At 33.4% G+C, this 19,061-nt stretch overlaps 2 protein-coding genes across 3 annotated transcripts; one reads left to right on the top strand and one right to left on the bottom strand.

Moving 5' to 3' along the window:
* The first annotated feature begins 1,289 nt into the window (after positions 1 to 1,289).
* Positions 1,290 to 8,129, top strand: LOC111405900 (PGR5-like protein 1B, chloroplastic). 2 transcript variants are annotated; one of them, XM_023034997.1, is made up of 7 exons: positions 1,290 to 1,785; positions 1,885 to 1,947; positions 2,017 to 2,103; positions 4,351 to 4,588; positions 6,415 to 6,488; positions 6,658 to 6,756; positions 7,171 to 7,620. In XM_023034997.1, exons 1-7 carry the CDS (start codon positions 1,546 to 1,548, stop codon positions 7,180 to 7,182), a joined length of 813 nt encoding a protein of 270 aa, XP_022890765.1. In that variant the 5' UTR covers positions 1,290 to 1,545; the 3' UTR covers positions 7,183 to 7,620. The 2 variants fall into 2 exon arrangements, with proteins under 2 accessions (XP_022890765.1, XP_022890764.1); XM_023034996.1 differs by lacking the exon at positions 7,171 to 7,620 and adding an exon at positions 7,704 to 8,129 and having other exon boundaries at positions 1,292 to 1,785.
* Positions 8,130 to 8,533: 404 nt separating this feature from the next.
* On the bottom strand, positions 8,534 to 11,436 carry LOC111405899 (uncharacterized protein C20orf24 homolog). The gene is made up of 4 exons (XM_023034995.1): positions 11,147 to 11,436; positions 9,742 to 9,845; positions 8,952 to 9,081; positions 8,534 to 8,853 (listed from the first exon to the last, which is right to left on the bottom strand). The coding sequence occupies exons 1-4, from the start codon at positions 11,264 to 11,266 to the stop codon at positions 8,815 to 8,817; spliced, it is 393 nt and encodes a 130-aa protein (XP_022890763.1). The 5' UTR covers positions 11,267 to 11,436; the 3' UTR covers positions 8,534 to 8,814.
* Between the last annotated feature and the right edge of the window lie 7,625 nt (positions 11,437 to 19,061).

The following is a 19,061-nucleotide window of genomic DNA, read 5'->3' as shown; positions in this document are numbered from 1 at the left end:
TCCCCAACAGTCACTTTGTATAATCATGCGACCGCATGGGCTATAACCATACGGTCGCATGGTTATACTGCAAGTGGCCCTCCCATTTTCGGGAGGGCCTCATGTTACTACTATTTTGAACAACTAAAATTCTAACAATGAGTAGGCACTGAAACCTGACCAAGAATCAACAAACAAGAAATTCTATTTTGTATTTCAATCATCAATCGAATGCACGTTATACATATGCCCAAAATATAATGCAGATCTCCTTTTATAGAGATAAATAATTCTATTATTTATGCAATAACATTCGAAATATTTATTTTATCATAGGCATTAATTTAGTCATTCGATGAAATTGTCATGTGTAACCATCGTGCAAGTTAATAATAGCTCACTTTATTTTGCAAGATATTTAACTTGAATTTTATAAATATTTTGAAAGGTAGAAGTACTAAAAATGATAGTATTGGATAGTTGTGGAATCAAAGTGAAGATGAACTATGTCAATTAAATATTTAATTAATGAAAGAACTACAATTATTATGTTAATATTGAGCTCATTTTGAAGTTCGTAATTATGTGCTCCGACTCAAGAAAAAAGTTCGTAACTATGTGATGCGGCTCAAAAAAATGTTAGTTTGGTCAAGCTAGACATAGAGTTTTAACCATCCAAAGAAATTAATGGAAAATCAAGCATTAGTGCTTCCTATTTTGATGAGCTTTACGGGTTTGGACTGGTTAAGTTGATTATTTTGTGTACTACTATGTTATATCTCTTTTCTAATCTATAATAATTAATTTATGGAAATATAAAGAAAGTTGAACAACGTTTTCATTTCCAATAACTTATTTTTTAAATAAAATAATTTTCTACGTAAATTTAAAATTTTTCCTTACATTTTTAAATACACGTTCTCCAAAAATTTACTATTACAAACTTATTCTCAATAAAAATCGAGTAACCCTTTAGAACCGTATAGTGAAAATTGATAAAAATGTGAATTCCATGAAATTTGTAACTGAAATTAACTAATGATTTTGACTTAAATTTTAAATAAACTTTCTTGTCGAAGCATCACTGGCCTCGAACACTAGTGTAGTCGACAGCACTAATTTGGTGAGAATATGATTTGGCCAAATTTTTTTCAACTAAATAAAAAAAAAAAAAAAATTTCTCATTCTCTTTTCGACACCTATCTATATGTAAATTATTATGCTATACTAATAGTATTATTTTATTTATTTATTATTTATTTATTTTTTTTGTCACACCAAACAGGATAAAGTGTGATTATTCTCAATCAATCAATAACGAGTTTTGAGGTCAAATTGGCTTACCGTTTCAAGAATCCACCACGAATCACAGATTTTTCTCGCAAAAAATGGATTCCCGCGCCGCCGAGATGGATATTTATATGCAAAAATGAAATCACAGCCTCAAAGATTTGTATTCTTTTTGTGGCCACAAGTTCACGCACACGCCACACACAAAAACAAATTAGATTTCTATTGCGTATAAGCAAATCATTACTAATTATTACTAGTTTTGGAAAGCAGTTGATGGCCGCCGCGCGTTCTCTGGTGACGCCTCACGTGATCGGCTCTACCGTATTTGAACTTTCTAGAACCGCCTCCTACATCGGAGCCCCGTTTCCCGTCCGGGTATCCACTCGGAGCCACTGCATTTCCAGCCCGGTCACTGCTTATGTAACCCGTCGGCCTCCAGAAGGGCCCTCCTGCATATTTGTTGGACCCATCGAAACCGCCAGCCAAGAAACCCTCGAAGCGCTCTATAGTCAGGTAAGCGGAATATGTAACTGAACTAAACTCTTCTATCTAGAATATTTGTTTTCCTAGTTCTTTTCAAGTATTTACTTATTTTTGTTGATTGATTGTTAGGCACGGGATGCGTATTATAGTGGGAAACCTTTGATAGTGGATGATATGTTTGATAGAGTCGAGGTAAATTTTCTTGTTCTTCAAATCAGTGTAGAATTGTTCATTTTAATGTTATCCATTCATTTGTAACAGTTGAAGTTGCGGTGGTATGGTTCAAAGTATGTGGTGAAATACCCACGATGCAGTCTCAGACGGCAATCTACTTATGCTGATGCTGAGGTAATTTGTTTCAAATACTGGCTTATTATCTGTCTGTATATGAGTTAATGTGCTCATCTCGCCTCGCACTATTTTAAAGTCTTTTTTATGATGTGAAATAAAAAAATTTATGGCAAGCAATGCACGAAATGACTGAGTTTGAATGGTTGAAATCTTCTTAAATGATTTTATGTATAATTTGATCCTTTAACTAGACTTATTAATTAAGCAATAGAGCTAACTGTCACAGGCCTAGCTTCGTTACACACGACGCTAGAATCGTGCGGCCTTAACACTCCAACGCTCCCGTCTCCACGAAATAGCGTTAAGTCAGTCTTATACCCCAACAATAATTTAACCAAATGAGACTAAATTATATGTTTACTTTGGTAGAGATGGTAGATAGGAAATTTACGAGGAAAAGAGCACGCACATATTTGGGAAAATTTCTTTGTATTAAAATAAGAGAAAACTATTTACAAACTCACTACAATTTTCTCTCTACAAAGATATCACTCTATTTCACTTTACTCTCATTCCATCCATGGGAATTTTCTCTCAACTCTCTATTTTTCCCTCTGCTCATTCATGTTCAATTCATATGAATTATAAATGATCAAGTCCCTCTATTTATAGGCAAACTCATGGTATGCTAGTTGGCATCAATGGCTATAATTAATCTTGATCCAATGGCTCTTATTTGTTATAAGTTGCCTTAAATCTCCTTTGACCATAAGGTAGCCAAGTTGGAATTGACTACCTTACAAGTGGCATGTCTCTACACTTGCAAATTGCCTTGTTGCATTGTAACTTGCCTCTTTCCAAATCTATGCTAGTTGATATGTCACTTTCCATGCAAGTTGATTTCTACAACTCATGTGTGCAAGTGGACATGTCTCCATCAAGGTGGCCAAGTTGGACTTTGCTTCCTCAAATAAGTTGTCAAGTGGCGTGTTGGCCTCATTTTGCAAGTTGTCCAATTGGCTCAAGCTGGCACACACTTGTATCTAAAACAACCGGCTATAATCCACGATATTGCTTCCCCCTTGCGATAGTGGTTTTCACCCGAGAAAACCAGATTTCCGTCCCTGCGTCCCCAGTCGACATCTGCCTGCGTCCCCAGCTTGCGTCTGCCTGTGTTGCTGTTGCATCCCCTATCGCAATGTGCCTGCGTTGTTGTCGCGTTCCCTACCGCAATGCTTGCAATGTGCCTGTTTGTGTCCCTTTGCTGCAGTTCCTGTCTTGGTCCTACCTGCGGCCTACGTTCCCTACCATAGGTACTTGTGTACAACCATAATACACTACCCTCGTTACCCGAATTTCCCAGCCGCAACCTGGACGTATCAGCCGTGACCATGGGAGATGTAAGTCACTCCCCCACCAAATTTGGTGATGCCCTCATCACCATGTACCACCGAAGTTTAGACCTTATCTGCCATAAGTCTATCTCATGTTCCCACTTTATGTCATGACATTCCCGTGTCATGCCAAGTCCCAGTTCATCACCTTGCGGTCCGTGACATTACAGTCCCTAACTAGACTTATTGATTGAGTAGAGGACCTAATGGCTAATTGCATCAAAAGATTACCTTGTACAGTTTGAATCAAACAAGGTTTCAACAAGAAGTATGGTTCCATGTTCCTGGTCAATTCACAAAATTGTGCATTGATAACATTAATAAAATGGTAATTTCACCATGCTCTTGAAGGCATTTAAAAGAACAATCACACCAAATGCATTCTACAAGTGAAATCTTCAATAATCAACAAAATTGAAGAAACTGAATACTTTACACTCAGCAGTCCTAATAAATTTATATTCAATAATTTGTTTTAAAGGAATGTGCATGGGTAAGGATTTGATAAAAAAAATTCAGTATATTTTGCTAGACTTCACCATGGTTGTATTCATAACTCTTGCAAATACAGTTGACATTGGCACGAGTACAACTGCAAGTATTACTTGATATCTTTGGAATATTGCGTATCACTCATCTAATTGTTTGATCGATTGAATCATGTATCTACTACTCATTATGAGTCTCTCAATTGGAAATAGATCATTGTTGGTTTGCAACTTTATTGTTGTAATTTTTATTGGAGTTGTGTAGATCCTGATGTAGTACATTTTAGGCCCTTCAAGAGTAGCATGACTTCCATATCTACTAGAAATGATTTTGCAAAGACTAAGTATTTTACCTAGAACAATAGCACGTTAGTGTTTTTTCCCTGCTCTACTTGAATACTGAATATGTGGATGTAGGGCAGGAAGATCCTTCACAGGTTGTCGCTTTAGCAAGCATATGGTTCTTGATCCTTGGTTTTGGCTCTTCAGCATGTCTTGTGCCTATACTCTACACCATTTGTCAAGCTTATCAAGATGCAATTGATTCTGGAGTTGTTTACGAAAGTCAAGCTTCTGTGTTGGAGTTTCTTACCACGCTTAATGGCACTCTCCTAATATTATTGGGATTCCTGATTGGCTACCCAATTGCATCAGCTTCAGGTAATATATCTAAAATCTTCAGAATATGAAAGTGATGTTGAATGTCTTCAATTACCACCTAGAATTCCTTAATCAAGAATTAAGCTGTACTATTATACCATGAAGTGTCTATTGACCTTATTTGTGAGTGCTTTTTAGCTCCTTATAAGCTCTCCCAAACATGTTTTGTCCACTTTGTGAATTTCCATTCCTGATGATATTTTTATTCATGTATGTGCGCTATAATTGAGTTTGTTGTCTGTTTTGAACCTTTTATGTTGTTGTTTCCCTTAGAACTACCTTTATTTATGCTCTCTAGTCGACATGCAAGAAGATCTATTTGATTACGCTTCTTAAATTTCTGAAGGACATGTTATAAACGGTTTGTACATAGATACAAATGAGGTGTGAATAATTGGGTAGTCCATATGGGTCTCACAAAATTTGTGGATTTAAAGTGGTTTGACCGATTATAAACAACATTAGCCAAACATAGGCTTAGTGTCATTTTACTTTTTCCACTTTCATTAATGGCTATACTGAGAAATGGGATGCAAAACCTATCAGAATCATTGCTCCCTTTAAATAAGCAAGCAAGATGGTCTTAGTTTGAATTATGTTTGGGGGGCTTATAAGCTTGCTTATTTTACTTATGAACTCATGCTTTTTCTCTATCTTTCTATAAGTTATTTTATAAGCTCTCCCGAACATGCTTTTATATAACATATCTTAGAGGAGAAATTGTTTTTTTTTTTTATTATGCCATGGGTGCCAGGTTCTTCCGTTTGTGGTGGGATTGGGTGTGGGGATCTCGGGGTTGTTGAAAATATTTATTGACTATTGTTTTAGTATGTAAGCAGTGGTGGATCTAGCACCCGATGAGCATCGACAGCCACGCGTGCTGGATCCACCAAGAACAAATTTTTTTTTTTTTGTTGACAGTAGATAAAAGTTTTAGGTTATATATTTAGTAATTCATTTTATTTTCTAGAGCTTTCATATACAAATTGGAGGTCTAGGGATAGAATCTCTTCCTAACCAAATTATTGTGTAATTTTTCTAGTTCTACAATTTTTACCAAAACTAATGCAATAGAGAGGGGATTCGAACTCGTGACCCCTCTTTAAGATAATTGAAAGCTTGACCATCATGTCATTTGTTGAATTTTGACACTAAACGTAACAAAATAATATATATTCCGTTTTAGTGGTTTTAGTGCAATTGCAAGAATTCGAACCTATGCTCTTCCTTTGAATTATACAAAACCTGGCCACTGTATCATTTGGTGAATATTGTTTACATATATAACAAAATTATATATGTTTAGTTTTAGCAAAATAATTATTATATTTAATTTGTATTATTTTATTACGGTCAACGGCCGCTCGTGCTCATTCAAAATTCTGGATCCGCCACTGTATGTACGTCTGTATTGATGCAATAGGGTTTTGGAGGCAAAAATGTCTGGTGAGTTGAGAAGAACTCAAGTATCTTTTTGTAAATCATGTAACTGCTATCATAAACTAGGATTCTACACGGGCTACAGGAGGGGATTTTCCTATTTTCTGGTAATTTTCGAATGATAACTAGTAATGACGATATTGTTGTCACAATTGCTTTATGGGATAAATGATAACTAAACATCAATAACATTATAATTTATAACAGATTGGATTTCGAGTATATTCGCTGACTGTCATGCTGTGCATGTAATGAGCTCATGTATTAGAAGAGTTATGTTTTCTTTAAGGTTGTCGATTATCTTATGCAGAAGCACAGCTGAATGGAATTAAATAAATAGCATGTTATGCTTCAAATATGCCCTCTAACTAGGAGATTTCATGTAGTTGGAGCACTTCAAAGGCTTTGGAATAATAACCTGGTGGCTTTAAAAGGTGCATGCCCTAATTGCAGTGAAGAGGTTAGTAATGGAAATTAGCCGCCATATTTCGAACCCTTTTGTTTTTATTTGAATTGTTGGTATTTATTATCTCTCACATCTGACTTAACACTATTATTCGGTGCATGATCCTTGGATCTTGAGCTACTACTACATTTATTTTATTTTATTTTTATTTTTATTTTTGCAGGTATTTGCATTTGTTAGGTATGATCAGTCCGATAGTTCCCCTCATAGAGCGGAGTGTCATGTATGTGATAGCTGCTTAGAATTTCGCACTAAGGTCGAGGTACTTGAAGCTAGACTCTGATTTTGGACGCTATATTATAACACGTTTGTCATTTCAGAAATCAGGAATGATACATGTTATTTGTATGTGTGTGTGTCATTAATTTTTTATTAGTACCTGAAAGGGCCAATAAGTTGAGATCATTCCCGAAATATTTTAGGAAATTTGTTCTAGTGAATTTGGCTTGTTTCTAGTTCCTTTATGCATGTTTCTAAATCAATGTAAAGCAGGTTAACAAAACTATTCACGGAGCAGAAACTTGAGCGAGAAATGGAGCCATTATAAATCTCAAATGCTAAAAAGTTCTGCACTCTTTAACACTTACCGGGAAATTGACATTTACGATGAAGTTCTTCTTTTCTTCCTCAAAAAATGAAAATGTAAAAAAATAAAAAATTTAGTTCATTGTTTCAGGCTCTGGAGTAAGACATTTCCTTGGGGTCGTTCCCCAACAGAGAGAGTATGAGAGGGATGGCTGTGCAAGGGGATGAGGTTTGGGCACTTCGTCATACCTGAAAATACATTTTTCCTTCTTGGGACTGGGAGATGGGATGTATGTTTATCACTTTATTAGCATGCTCGTTAAGAAGTACCAATTAGCCATTAGACTCCTCAAGACTTTTTGGAGACTTAGGCAGATCTGTACTTTTTCTGTGTCTTCATTACGGCTTATTTGTAGCATATTATACCAGTTGTTTTAGGTTGTCGCCTGAGGGTAGTTGAGAATGAAATTCATGTGAATTTTTTTGTGACTCTCGAAGGAATGGGTAAACTGGAGTTTCTATATTTTTACACAGTTGTTAACATAGCATGTTTTTTAAGTGCTGGCACAAACAAGTGAACCTCTTCTTTGGATTTTTATTAGCTGATGCTTGAGGAATGCTTCCTCTTCTTATGGTATTAATAATGATTTTATTTTTTATTTTTTATCTGTGATGTCATTACAGAAATCAGTTTCGAGACCAGGTAGTCGATGGGTATATGGTCGCATATACTTAATTAAACAGAGGGGTAGACGTCAAAGATGGGCATAAAATGGGTCTTGCGCATTTTGTTCAAAGAGCCTTTAGTATAGAAGACATTCACCAATTTTTTTCTCCAGCTTTTGGGTTGGCAAGCTGTAGCTATTCTGGTGCAGGTTCTTGTGACTGATGATCTCTTATATTGAATAATATGGTAAACACAGTACAATATTTTCCAATTCTAGCAGAAAAAGTTCTTCTTCTTTAGTCAGAATATTGGTTTACATGAAATTTTGTTGAATAGGGATTATGTATAAACCAATATGTTTAAAATGGAGTTCCAATGCATGTCCTGTAGGCTGTATCAATTATTTTATAATTTTAGTGCAGCCGCCAATGGTTGTTGATCGACGAGCCTGGTATTTCTAGTCGTGTAATCAAAACCAATCATGATACACATACAGGTGGGACACATGTAGACGCGTCATTGAAAAGTTCGAAAAATTAAAATAAAAAATATCAATCATTTGCTACCAAATCAGTCTTATCTTCTTTCTTATTTTTAAGCTTGACTAAGTGATTTTATTCAAACAAAACTAAGCCTGCATAAACTTGTCCCATGTCTCTTAACAATTTTAAGCTTTTAGTTGAAGCGGTTTAATATGATATTTGTAATGATCCAACGCGCCATTTATAGTCATTATCTCTCATCATTAATTTTTCAAATCAGTGAAATTTCAGCATGCGAAGTATAGAGGAGCCTTGAAATTTGGATATTAATTGTATCAATTTCATCTACATGGCAACCACAGCCATTTGTTAAACTATGCATATTATAACGTTTCCACATTTCACTTGCACAAGAGAAGAAACGAAAGGTAAAACAAATGAAACTCCAAAGGATAAAATATAAAGACTGCAGACTAGTTTTGCCCACTAAAAAAGTTCAACTAATATAACAAAATTCGACTTTGAACTTCCTCAGCGTCTACAGAGCACATATTTAGCCCCGTAATGTCTAAAACTAAATAAATCAATCGTCCTTTCGCCAAAAGAGAGGCAAACGATAGCAGATCCGAGTCGTGAATGTTGCTGGTCAGAAATGTGCCAAACTGTATGCTAGAATCCACGCAAGCTGATCAACAGAAAACAAAATATTGAGTTCATTCATGAACATTCAGCAGATAGATCGTGTTTAAAATGCCATAAAGTTCTGGGAAACTGGTTAAATACCAGAAAGAGCGATACTGAAGCAAAGAGCCCCTCTTGAAGAAGAGCTCCATGTCCGCCAAATTCTTCTTCGTCGATTTTTAATATAAGCGAATAATATCCGTATATAACCCCTGAGGATAAAACCACAAACCTGGAAAATCAAACCCAGCAAACCAAGAGTTAATTGTGGAATCTTTCTTGTACCAAAGCAAAAAAATGTTCATGGTACACTTAACATTTGGCATGTTTGGTAACAAAATTTTAGCTTCTTTTTCTTCGTTAATACTAATGTTATACAACCCACCTTACAAGTTGCAGGTGTTTTCCTTTTAAACACAGAGAATAAAGGGAACCTATTGCCTTGTTGAATGCAACATAAGTTGTTGTGTTATCTAAATGAAAGTCTGATACTTCATATTGAATGCACTCGTAATATTCGAGTCATTATTTCGAACCCAAATAAAAATCAAACAGAAAACTTATACTGCATGAACAAGATGTGTTCGATTTTATTACTAAATGTATGCTGGAACACCAAGAAAGTGTTTATTGAAACAAATGCATATGTACGAGTAGTTTCAGCAAATGTATTCATCAAAGAGATTACTAATAGGAGACCAATTAATTTTACCTAAAGAAAATAGATAATGGAAGTTATATGTATGTCAATGCCATGGAAAAGAAAATCATTATTTAGCAAGGTGAAAATAAAAGTAATAGTCATATCAAATCTTTGTCGCTTCTCTTCAAAATCTACAGCTTTATGACAAAAAATGTATATATAAACAACAGACTACAAGCAGTAACTTACAGGAGAAACCAAATGCCCCCAACTAGAGGAATGGCACCCCATAGCAGCCCACACAGAAGGGCCAATGCTTGTCTAATCCAATGCAATACGTCTCCCAGTTTATCCTGTGACAAGGAATGCATACAATCAGTATACATAAGTTTTCTGGCAAACACCTGTAGCGTACAAGCATCAAAGTTCAGAGTTTGCTCTAAAATGAAGATCGTGTCATTAAGTATATAGTAGTTGGATATATGCCAATATCACTGTTGAACAGCATACAACTGCAATTGACTATGCTATCTTGTATCTGTTTAATGAACAAGGGACGTATCTCACAAGCAAAGCAAGTTCTATTATCTTGCTGAAATTTTAATTCTAATCTCCTTCAACAAATCACGAGCTACAACAAAACCAAAGATCTACAGCATAAATAGAGATCTCCTGTATTGTATTTCCTTGTAAATAGTGAAGTTTAACAGTGCAAACATCTCACTGTGACTGTTGTTCAGGATTGGTAATTCTCATAAAGAAAACCTCTAATCACATTAGTTTTGGCATCTTTCTCCTTTCCACTTCAACACAAGTGCATAATCATTGAAGCAACGAGAGAAGCAAGATAGGAGAGCTGCGTAAAAGAGAAAAAATAGAAGCCATATTCTTTATTTATAGAACATTTATATTCATTAGATATTTAAATAGGATTTATAATAATGAAATCATGAACTAGGCTGGAATCTTAAGTGTCAGCTTTCCTTGCCCGCATCGGTAATTGTTTAAGATCAAAATATAATAATCTACATTAGCACTTCCAAGAAAAATAGATGATGAAAACTGCAATAATTACATTAACTTGTTCTGATTGGGATGAGTATTCACCGAATAAACTCACATATTCCAATTTGGTTCCATTCGAATTCAACAAACTTCAGCTCAATTACTTGAGATGATACAGAGAACTCCTAGAGCTCAGCTTCCTGTTTCCAACTATCACATTATATACTACACAATATCATCCTCAATTTCGCTTATCGAAATACTCTAAACTCTCCTTCCCCAATAATGTCAGTAATAGTGACAGGGTTAAATCTTATGTCTTTTATAACTCGTTTTTATTTTTCATTTACAAGCATCGGTGATGTATTCAACAATCTAGAACATCTCAAATTGATAGCAGATTCTCACTACTTCCAACAGTAGTTATTCAAAAACTTTAACATCTTAATTCAATAGTCAACTCCTAAAAATTCATCAATTTGAACATCATCCACTTAATAGCACACATTAATACGGTAACCTAAAAACACAATCATTTTAAAATTCTTTGCCTTACGTAGACCAATAGCAAAACGAATTATGACAACTATCTTAATTAATTATACTAAAAAAACCGATGTAAAATCACACAAATAAAAGAAGCTAAAACCTTATCCCAAGACGCATCTTGATCGAATAATTTCGTCAACTTAAACGGAGACAAATGGCCGTTCTGATCCTCCTGCTGCTGTTGTTGAAGATTAAATTTCACCGATTTTCTTTCTCTCATCTTCAATTAATTATGGAAACGGCTGATTTCTTCAAAAATCAAACGCTGTAAATTAAACTTCTTCTCTTGTTTTTCAACGGATTTGAAGGTCGGAAAATACGAGAAGAGATTGTGTTTCATCAGATTGGAAAAGAGCGAATGAGTGGATCATTGAATAGTAAATATTCATAAATCAGGGGAAAAAAAAAAGAAAAAAAGAAAAAAGAAGCTTCGCAGTAATTTTATTTTTTATGTTTTTAAATTTCGATTTTGTTTAATTTCTTAATTGTTTTTTCCCCCCAATTGCACCAGTTATTTTTAAAATGAAAACTCAGTTCATGTATATCTATCATTCTACAAATATTTTTTTTATCAAAATTCTTTTTTGATCGTTTCATAATAAAATATGGGTACCATTATTTTCATCCACACTTTCTATATATTCATCAACTTTTAAAAATTAAATTTTGTTATATTTTAAATTCTATGTAAATTTACTTAAATAGACGTAAATAAAATTAAATAAAAATACATAATTCTAAATTAATTCACTAGTTTTTATTTTCATTTATGCTTAACTAGATTCCTAATAGATAGAGAAAAATACATGAATATAATTATAGGTGATGGTGACCCTAGATATGATTTCTATGCTAGGAATCATATCGGATTTCGAAAAATGCAAAACATAATTTGATGCAGTTTCATCAGTTAATCAAGAAAGAACAATAGTTGTAGCTAACGAAGTTAGTAAAATTTAGTTTACTTAATCGAACTTTTTTCTTTCTTTAACCTTTGTTGTTTGAAGCATTCTAATACTCAGAATTTCAAAAGATAAGGAATTTATTTCATATTAATTTAATGTTCAATGAGTTCAACTTTGTTCTTATTTCATTCATTTGATTTAAGAATTTATGGTTAGGGATTGGATGAATCTATAGTGATAGGGATGCATTTAAAGTAAGATAAATATATAAAATTCATGTGGATATATAGTATTTAAATGATTGAATTTAATGAGGTTAAAATTTGAATATGACGTGGATGTAAATAATATTTTTTTAAAATTTTATTACGGATAAACTTATAGTGTGATGTACTTATAAAAAATGTGAATGGAAATAGCAGTTCCCTAAAATATTTGATATCTAAATTTTAAAATATTTTCCTATATTTTAACTACTTATTTTTTTAATAATCATTATTTCAAAATTTATTTTCCTCAAAAAACTTTTTTTTAATAGGCATAAAATAGGGGCTCTTAGAAATTTCTAAAAAAATAATGAATTAGCTGAAATTATTGAATTAACAATCCGTGCATCACCAAGTACGCAAAATTGAGGAAAGGACCTTTTAAAAAAATTGCACGTTTAGCACTTTTGAGAACATGTTACTTGCTCATCCCGTGCTTTAAATCCAAACTATTAAATCCTCAACTTTAGAAATCATCCATTTTGACAGTTGAATTTAAATGAAATGTCTAGGTCACGCTGATCACACTAAAATTATAAAATGAGTAAAATTTATAACATTTTTTGCCCTTGTTTGAGCTTCGTTTTTTCAAAATTTTATTTTTAACAACGCATTCTTTAATAACATAATTTTATGTATAAATAGAAAAATTAATCTTGTTTTTAACTATAAATTCTCCAAAAAAAAAATTTATTCCAAAATACAATTTATTTTCCCAAAATGAGCCCCCGTTTGGCCCCCATTCTTTCTAGATTTTAATGGTTGGAATAAAATTTTTTTTAAATGTGTGGTTGAAAATGAATGAATTTTTTTTTTTAATTTGAGTGTAATATTATTTTGTGGAAGATTGTTTGATTGAAAATAAGATAGTGAAAAAGAATGAGAATGAGAATGAGAATGAGAATGAGAATGGGGGTCAAACAGGGACTGAGACTCAAACAAGTCTCAACAAGAAAAAAAATGAAAATATAAAGAAAAAAGAAAGAAGAAAACACGCAAAAAACGCTTCAGCCATAACTAGAGCTTGTTGACCACTGTCATAGTCCACTAGCAATTGTCCAGAGTCGACTTATTTATTAAGCAAGCTGGACAATTTAAGACTCTAAATTATTGAAACGATTGTACTACATGTACTAATATGTTTATATAATTTATTAGCTAGTCATACCATAAACGATTGCCGACAAATTTTTCATTGATCATTCGTTTCATAATTGTTTTATTGCTCTCAGAAAGGTCCATTTAGAAATGTTGCATAAGATCCCCAATGCTTAAATCGCTTCTACCCTAAAAGACCAAACAACCATTCCCTACAACTTTTGTTCTTTGCTTGAGCAGTATAATTTGTGTATTCTCTTATTTCCCCCTTTTTTTTCTCGTTCTGAGTGTCTTATTAAATGGATTACATGTGGTATTCGTGCTCGACTTATTGTGTATTCAATTTAAAGGTGTTTAGATAATACTGACTTTAAATTGATCAATTTTACTTTATTTTTAAAATGACATATTTTGATTTTGTGGGAGTTCGGTGTTTTATATCTCCAAAATGAATTTTAACATGCCTATCTCATCTTGATACAAACACTATTTGGTATAAAATCGTGATTAATGAACAATGTGGACTTTTAGAATGAGATCAAAGTCCAAGTTCTGATCAATGGCTCCAACTGTGAAATCTATAATTGATGGTGATGGAAATGATCGGTGGGCTTGCATTGGACTTTGGCTTTTGTTTTGGTGACAAGAAGGGGCGTGGGTAAAGGTGGAGAAGATGATAATGAACTAGGTTCTCATATTTTATTTATTTTATCTAATCATAAACAATAAATTAAGAGCGTGCAGATGTTAATACTTTCGAAATACATCTAACACGTCAAAATTGACAGATTTTGTCTAGAAGGTCCAACTCTGCCAAATTCGATATAGGGCCCGTTTGGGATAGCTTTTCAGAAGCCAAAAGGAGCTTTTGTGGTCCAAAAGTGCTTTTGAACCTGTTTGGCTAATTTTATAAAATGACTTCTACTAATTGAAAGAGCTTTTAGAAGAAGCCACTTCTAATTTTATAAAATGACTTCTACTAATTGAAAGAGCTTTTAGAAGAAAAAGCTCTTCCACAAAAAAGACGGGAAGCCAGTTTCTACTTTAATGAAAATTTTAAATTCCAATATTACCCTTACATTTGTAAAGAACAAAATGAAATTCCAACCGTGTCCTAAGAAATCACGACCTTTTCAATTCTCTTCATTCTTCTCCAATCCCATTCTTCAGTCTACAGGAATTCCTCTCCTCTCTAGGTAAGATTTTGCAATTTACCTTCAATTTCTTATCATTTTATTTTACAATAACATTATTTATCTACAACACATGGGTTAACTACAATAGATTCGTATCGTTGCCTTTTTATTTTTCTTTTCTGGGTTTTATTCAAGAAATGACGGGTTTAACGTGTATTTATCTGGGTATTTTAATGTGCCTTCGGTTTTAGAAGATGGGTTTGTGATTGGGTATTTCCTGTTCATCTACATGCAGCCGATTGATGTTCCGGTAGAAATTTCTTTTATCATTGACATTTTCGTTTTGCCGTATACATTTCATTTTCTTCGAATTTCTTGCTTCCGAGTGCTGCTGAGTGGGTTTAATAATGAATGCTTGTGCCGTGTATTTATATATAAAGTGAGAAAGCAGAGCTTGGGAAAATAATTTTTAAATGATTGCAACAATGGATTTAGCATGAAATCAATAAAGACAAACTGAATTTTTGTAGATATATTGCTCATTCACAAGGGGGGGTGGGGGGTGAGGGTGCAAAAAGAAAGTTAAAAGTGAGCGGAACCCATGTGTTGTGAGGGTGAGGGTGCATGAAATCAGCAAAGATACCCCCACCAACGTTTTTTAGTTGCCATAATGAGTGGAACCAATCAGTCCATCTTCTAACTTCAATTTAAATACAATTTTGCATGAGTATGTCTCCAACATTCCTTGGTTCAAATATGTCCCTGTCTCTCTACATTCCTTGGTTCAATTCTTACTAAATACGTCCCTGTCTCTCTACATTTTCTTATTGAATCTCTGGTATATTCGCCATTTATAAAGCAAGAATATTGAGGAACAATTAACTGTAAGTAAAACATTTTTAAATGTAGATGGCAACCGAGGGGATAAAGGGAAAATCAAAAGCAATTTGGGATGCACGAACACATGAGATTTGGGTTGATGTAGCTGTAGAACAAGTGAGGGCTGGTAACAGAAATGTAACACACTTGAGCAAAGAGGGTTGGAAACTTTTTACTGAGAACTTTAACAAAGCAACAAATAGAGATTATGATAGGAAACAACTAAAAAATCATTGGGATGTAGTAAAGAAAGAGTGGCAGCTATGGGATGCATTGTTAAGAGGAGAAACTGGACTTGGTTGGGATATGGAAAGGCAAACTATAGATGTTCCAAATGAACGGTGGGTTACAAAACTACAAGTAAGTGTTTGAATTTTCTTTATTTAAGTATAATACACCCAATTATGTTAATATTTCTAAAATTGGAAATTATTTAACAGAAATATCCGGAAGCTGCAAAATATCGTGTGAAGGGCTTAGATCATGCATTCAAATTAGATGAGTTGTTTCGCGATGTCACAGCTACCGGAGCAAGGGCTTGGGCACCTACATCTGGTGTAATGCATCCTTTATATTCACAAAATACAACGATTACTAAAGATGATGATTCTGCTGAAAATGAACAATTTGATGGTGACCATGAGGAAATAGGGTATAGCAGTCGCCAAGATAAAGTGGTTGAGCCAACTAGGAAGCGACTAAGGAAGGGAAAAAATAAGCAATCAACCACAACAAAACTATGCAACCAACTTGAAGAACTTCGTGAAGCTGTTAAAAATAGGAGCTCCTATATACGCACCGATCCACCTGGATGTAGTGTTCAAGAGGTTATGGATAAGATGGCTACACTTCCTGGTTGCGAACCAATGACTCCTCTTTTCAAGCTAGGATTGGGCCTATTCACAAAGAAAGCAAATAGAGAGATTTTTGTAGCTTTAAAGGAACCCGAGTATCAAATTGAATGGCTGAAGGATCAACAATACCAACTTTGAAATATTTATCTTATGGTTAAAGTAATATATGTTGACACATTTATTTTGGCAAAATCAACTACTTCTCTTATTTTGGCAAAATCAACTACTTTTCTTATTTGTAATCTACGTGAGACTTGTGTTATTTGAAGGTAATATGAAGTTTATGTTATTGTAAGGCATTCACTTGATGAATTTATTTTGTGAAATTATATTATTTTATGAATGGTTATATGATTACAGAATGGACGACGATTCAGATGAAGAGCTACATGAAGAATACATAAATCAAGTTATGAGAGATGAAACAGATTTTAATGAGCTTGTCCTTACTATTGCAGCTACAATTGTGCAACATCATAACACTTTTTTGGTAAAAGAACCATGTAGAGATTCCTCTCATACAGGAATGAAGTTTGTTATGGAGATTCTTAATGGAAATGATAGGCGATGTCAGGGGATGTTTCGAATGGAGAAACATGTATTTTGCAAATTATGTGACAGATTACGAAGTTATGGGATGTGTTCAAGTAAAGGAGTGCAATTAGAAGAGACAGTATGTATGTTTTTGATGACATTGGGACATGGTGTTGGTAATAGGATGATTCAATAAAGGTTTCAACGTTCAGGTGAAACAGTGAGTAGACAATTTAGAATTGTACTACAAAAAATGATTAATCTCGCTTTACAAGAAATTAGACCACTTGATAATTATGATGAAGTTCCCCTTTATATTAGATCAAATCCCAAGTATTGGCCTTATTTTAAGGTAATCTAGATAATAAATGTTGAAATATCATATTTCATTTGAAAACATTATTCTAATTATTTTTGCTTTATTTCTTCTATTTTATTTTCTTTTGATAGGATTGTATTGGAGCAATTGATGGAACACATGTTCACGCATCACTTCCAACGAATGAGCAAATCCCCTACATTGGTAGAAAGGGATATCCTACCCAAAACATTATGGCCGTATGTAGTTTTGACATACTATTCACCTTTGTGTGGGCAGGGTGGGAAGGAACAGCACATGATACACGTATATTTTTGGAAGCTCTACGAAGCACTGATCTAAAATTTCCTAAACCATTGGATGGTTTGTGATTTTTATTTATAAACAATTTTTATATATTTCGGTAACATCATAAGGTCTTTACTCCTATTGATATTTGAATTGAAAATTTCGCAGATAAATACTACTTGGTTGATGCGGGCTATCCAAATATGAAAGGTTATTTAGTTCCATATAAGGGAGAAAGATACCATCTTCCTGATTTTAGGCGTGGTAGTCAACCTAGAGGCTCTCGAGAAGTTTTTAATCATGCACATTCCTCACTACGAAGTGTTATTGAACGTTGCTTTGGGGTATGGAAATCGCGATGGAGAATATTACAACATATGCCAAATTTATGATTTTGATAAGCAAGTAGCTATTGTTACGGTTTCAATGGCTCTGCATAACTTTATAAGAAGAGAGACTATAGCTGATTTGGAATTTCAAAAATACAATGAGAAAGAAGATTATTTACCTGATGATGAAGACTTAAATATAAATTCAACTGTTGACGAGGGTGAAATGAGATTTATTCGTGATAGAATTGCAAGAGAGCTTATGCTTAGATGAACATTGTTTTCGTGATAGAATTGCAAGAGAGCTTTTCTTAGATGAAGATTATTTACCTTATGCTCATGTAATTAATTATTTTGTTTTATTTTTAATGTTGCTTTCTTGATCAATTGGTGCATTGTTGAATTGTCAAAATAATAATCTCTTCATACAAATTCACTAGTAGTTGACAAATGCATTTCTAGCTTCCTTTCACGGTCTACTCATTTTTCTTTAGATCTGAAACAAGCTCTATTCATTTTGGTGAATTTGTATAAAAACTGTCAAACAACCTTTTTAGTGTAATTAAAATTAAAATTTTAGTAAATTTTGATAAAAAATGATAAATATGTAATTAAAAAATTGATAACAATTATGGATTACATAAAATATTTGTTTAAAATCAATTGTTGAGTCGCTAATTTCAATTTAAATTGTTGTTTTTATTTAATTTGACTATATAATTTATGTCTATGCTTTACTAATAAAATTTTAATATGATAATTAAACTAATACATTCTCATCATTAAGGATAAAAATGACATTTTAAATGCCAAACACAAGTAAAAGCTCTTCCGGAAGAAAAAGCTCTTTTAAAATTAGTTACCAAACGCTAACTCAAAAGTTCGGACTTCTGCTTCTCTTCTTCTACTTGTCAAAAGCATAAACAGAAGCTATTCCAAACGGGCCCATAGAGTGGAAACGAAGTTGAGGATGGTCTATGACAAATTTTAAAAGATTTGAGGATTAAAATGTCAATTTTGCTAAAATGAAAATGAATATGAGATGGTAATTCCATGTATATGTATCACGGGTGGCCTTATTATTTATTTTTATTTGACTTGACTCTTCAAATTGTCCCTTTTAAACGAATTCTTTTAGGAAAAAGAAACTACTGAAATATTGGAAACTCAAAAATAAACAAATTCAAAAGGACCCATACAGATTCCATCTTCATTCCTCGCCCGTAGTGTTCAGTAATTATACATCTCTAATTATGTTTATTAATACCTTATTACTATAATTTGTTAATCATCACTTCTCCAATCAGTTAACGTCTCTCTACAAGAATAGCTCAATCCATCGATTCATAGATCAAATTCTAGGGTTAACTACAATAGTTTAATGCTCCTGATTCTTCAATTTTGAGT

The sequence above is a fragment of the Olea europaea genome, chromosome 12, assembly GCF_002742605.1.
Source record: "Olea europaea var. sylvestris chromosome 12, O_europaea_v1, whole genome shotgun sequence".
NCBI classification, from domain to species: domain Eukaryota; kingdom Viridiplantae; phylum Streptophyta; class Magnoliopsida; order Lamiales; family Oleaceae; genus Olea; species Olea europaea.
This window is presented reverse-complemented; position numbering and strand designations above follow the sequence as displayed.

Excerpts from the sequence above, each read along its gene's own strand:
- LOC111405899 (XM_023034995.1), bottom strand. The coding sequence starts at position 11,266 with ATGAGAGAAAGAAAATCGGTGAAATTTAATCTTCAACAACAGCAGCAG. Across the intron at positions 9,082-9,741 it reads GGGGGCATTTGGTTTCTCCT|GTTTGTGGTTTTATCCTCAG; the intron begins GTAAGTTACTGC and ends TTGATTTTCCAG. Across the intron at positions 8,854-8,951 it reads CTTCAGTATCGCTCTTTCTG|CTTGCGTGGATTCTAGCATA; the intron begins GTATTTAACCAG and ends TCTGTTGATCAG.
- LOC111405900 (XM_023034996.1), top strand. The coding sequence starts at position 1,546 with ATGGCCGCCGCGCGTTCTCTGGTGACGCCTCACGTGATCGGCTCTACC. Across the intron at positions 2,104-4,350 it reads CTACTTATGCTGATGCTGAG|GAAGATCCTTCACAGGTTGT; the intron begins GTAATTTGTTTC and ends GATGTAGGGCAG. Across the intron at positions 4,589-6,414 it reads CCCAATTGCATCAGCTTCAG|TTGGAGCACTTCAAAGGCTT; the intron begins GTAATATATCTA and ends GATTTCATGTAG.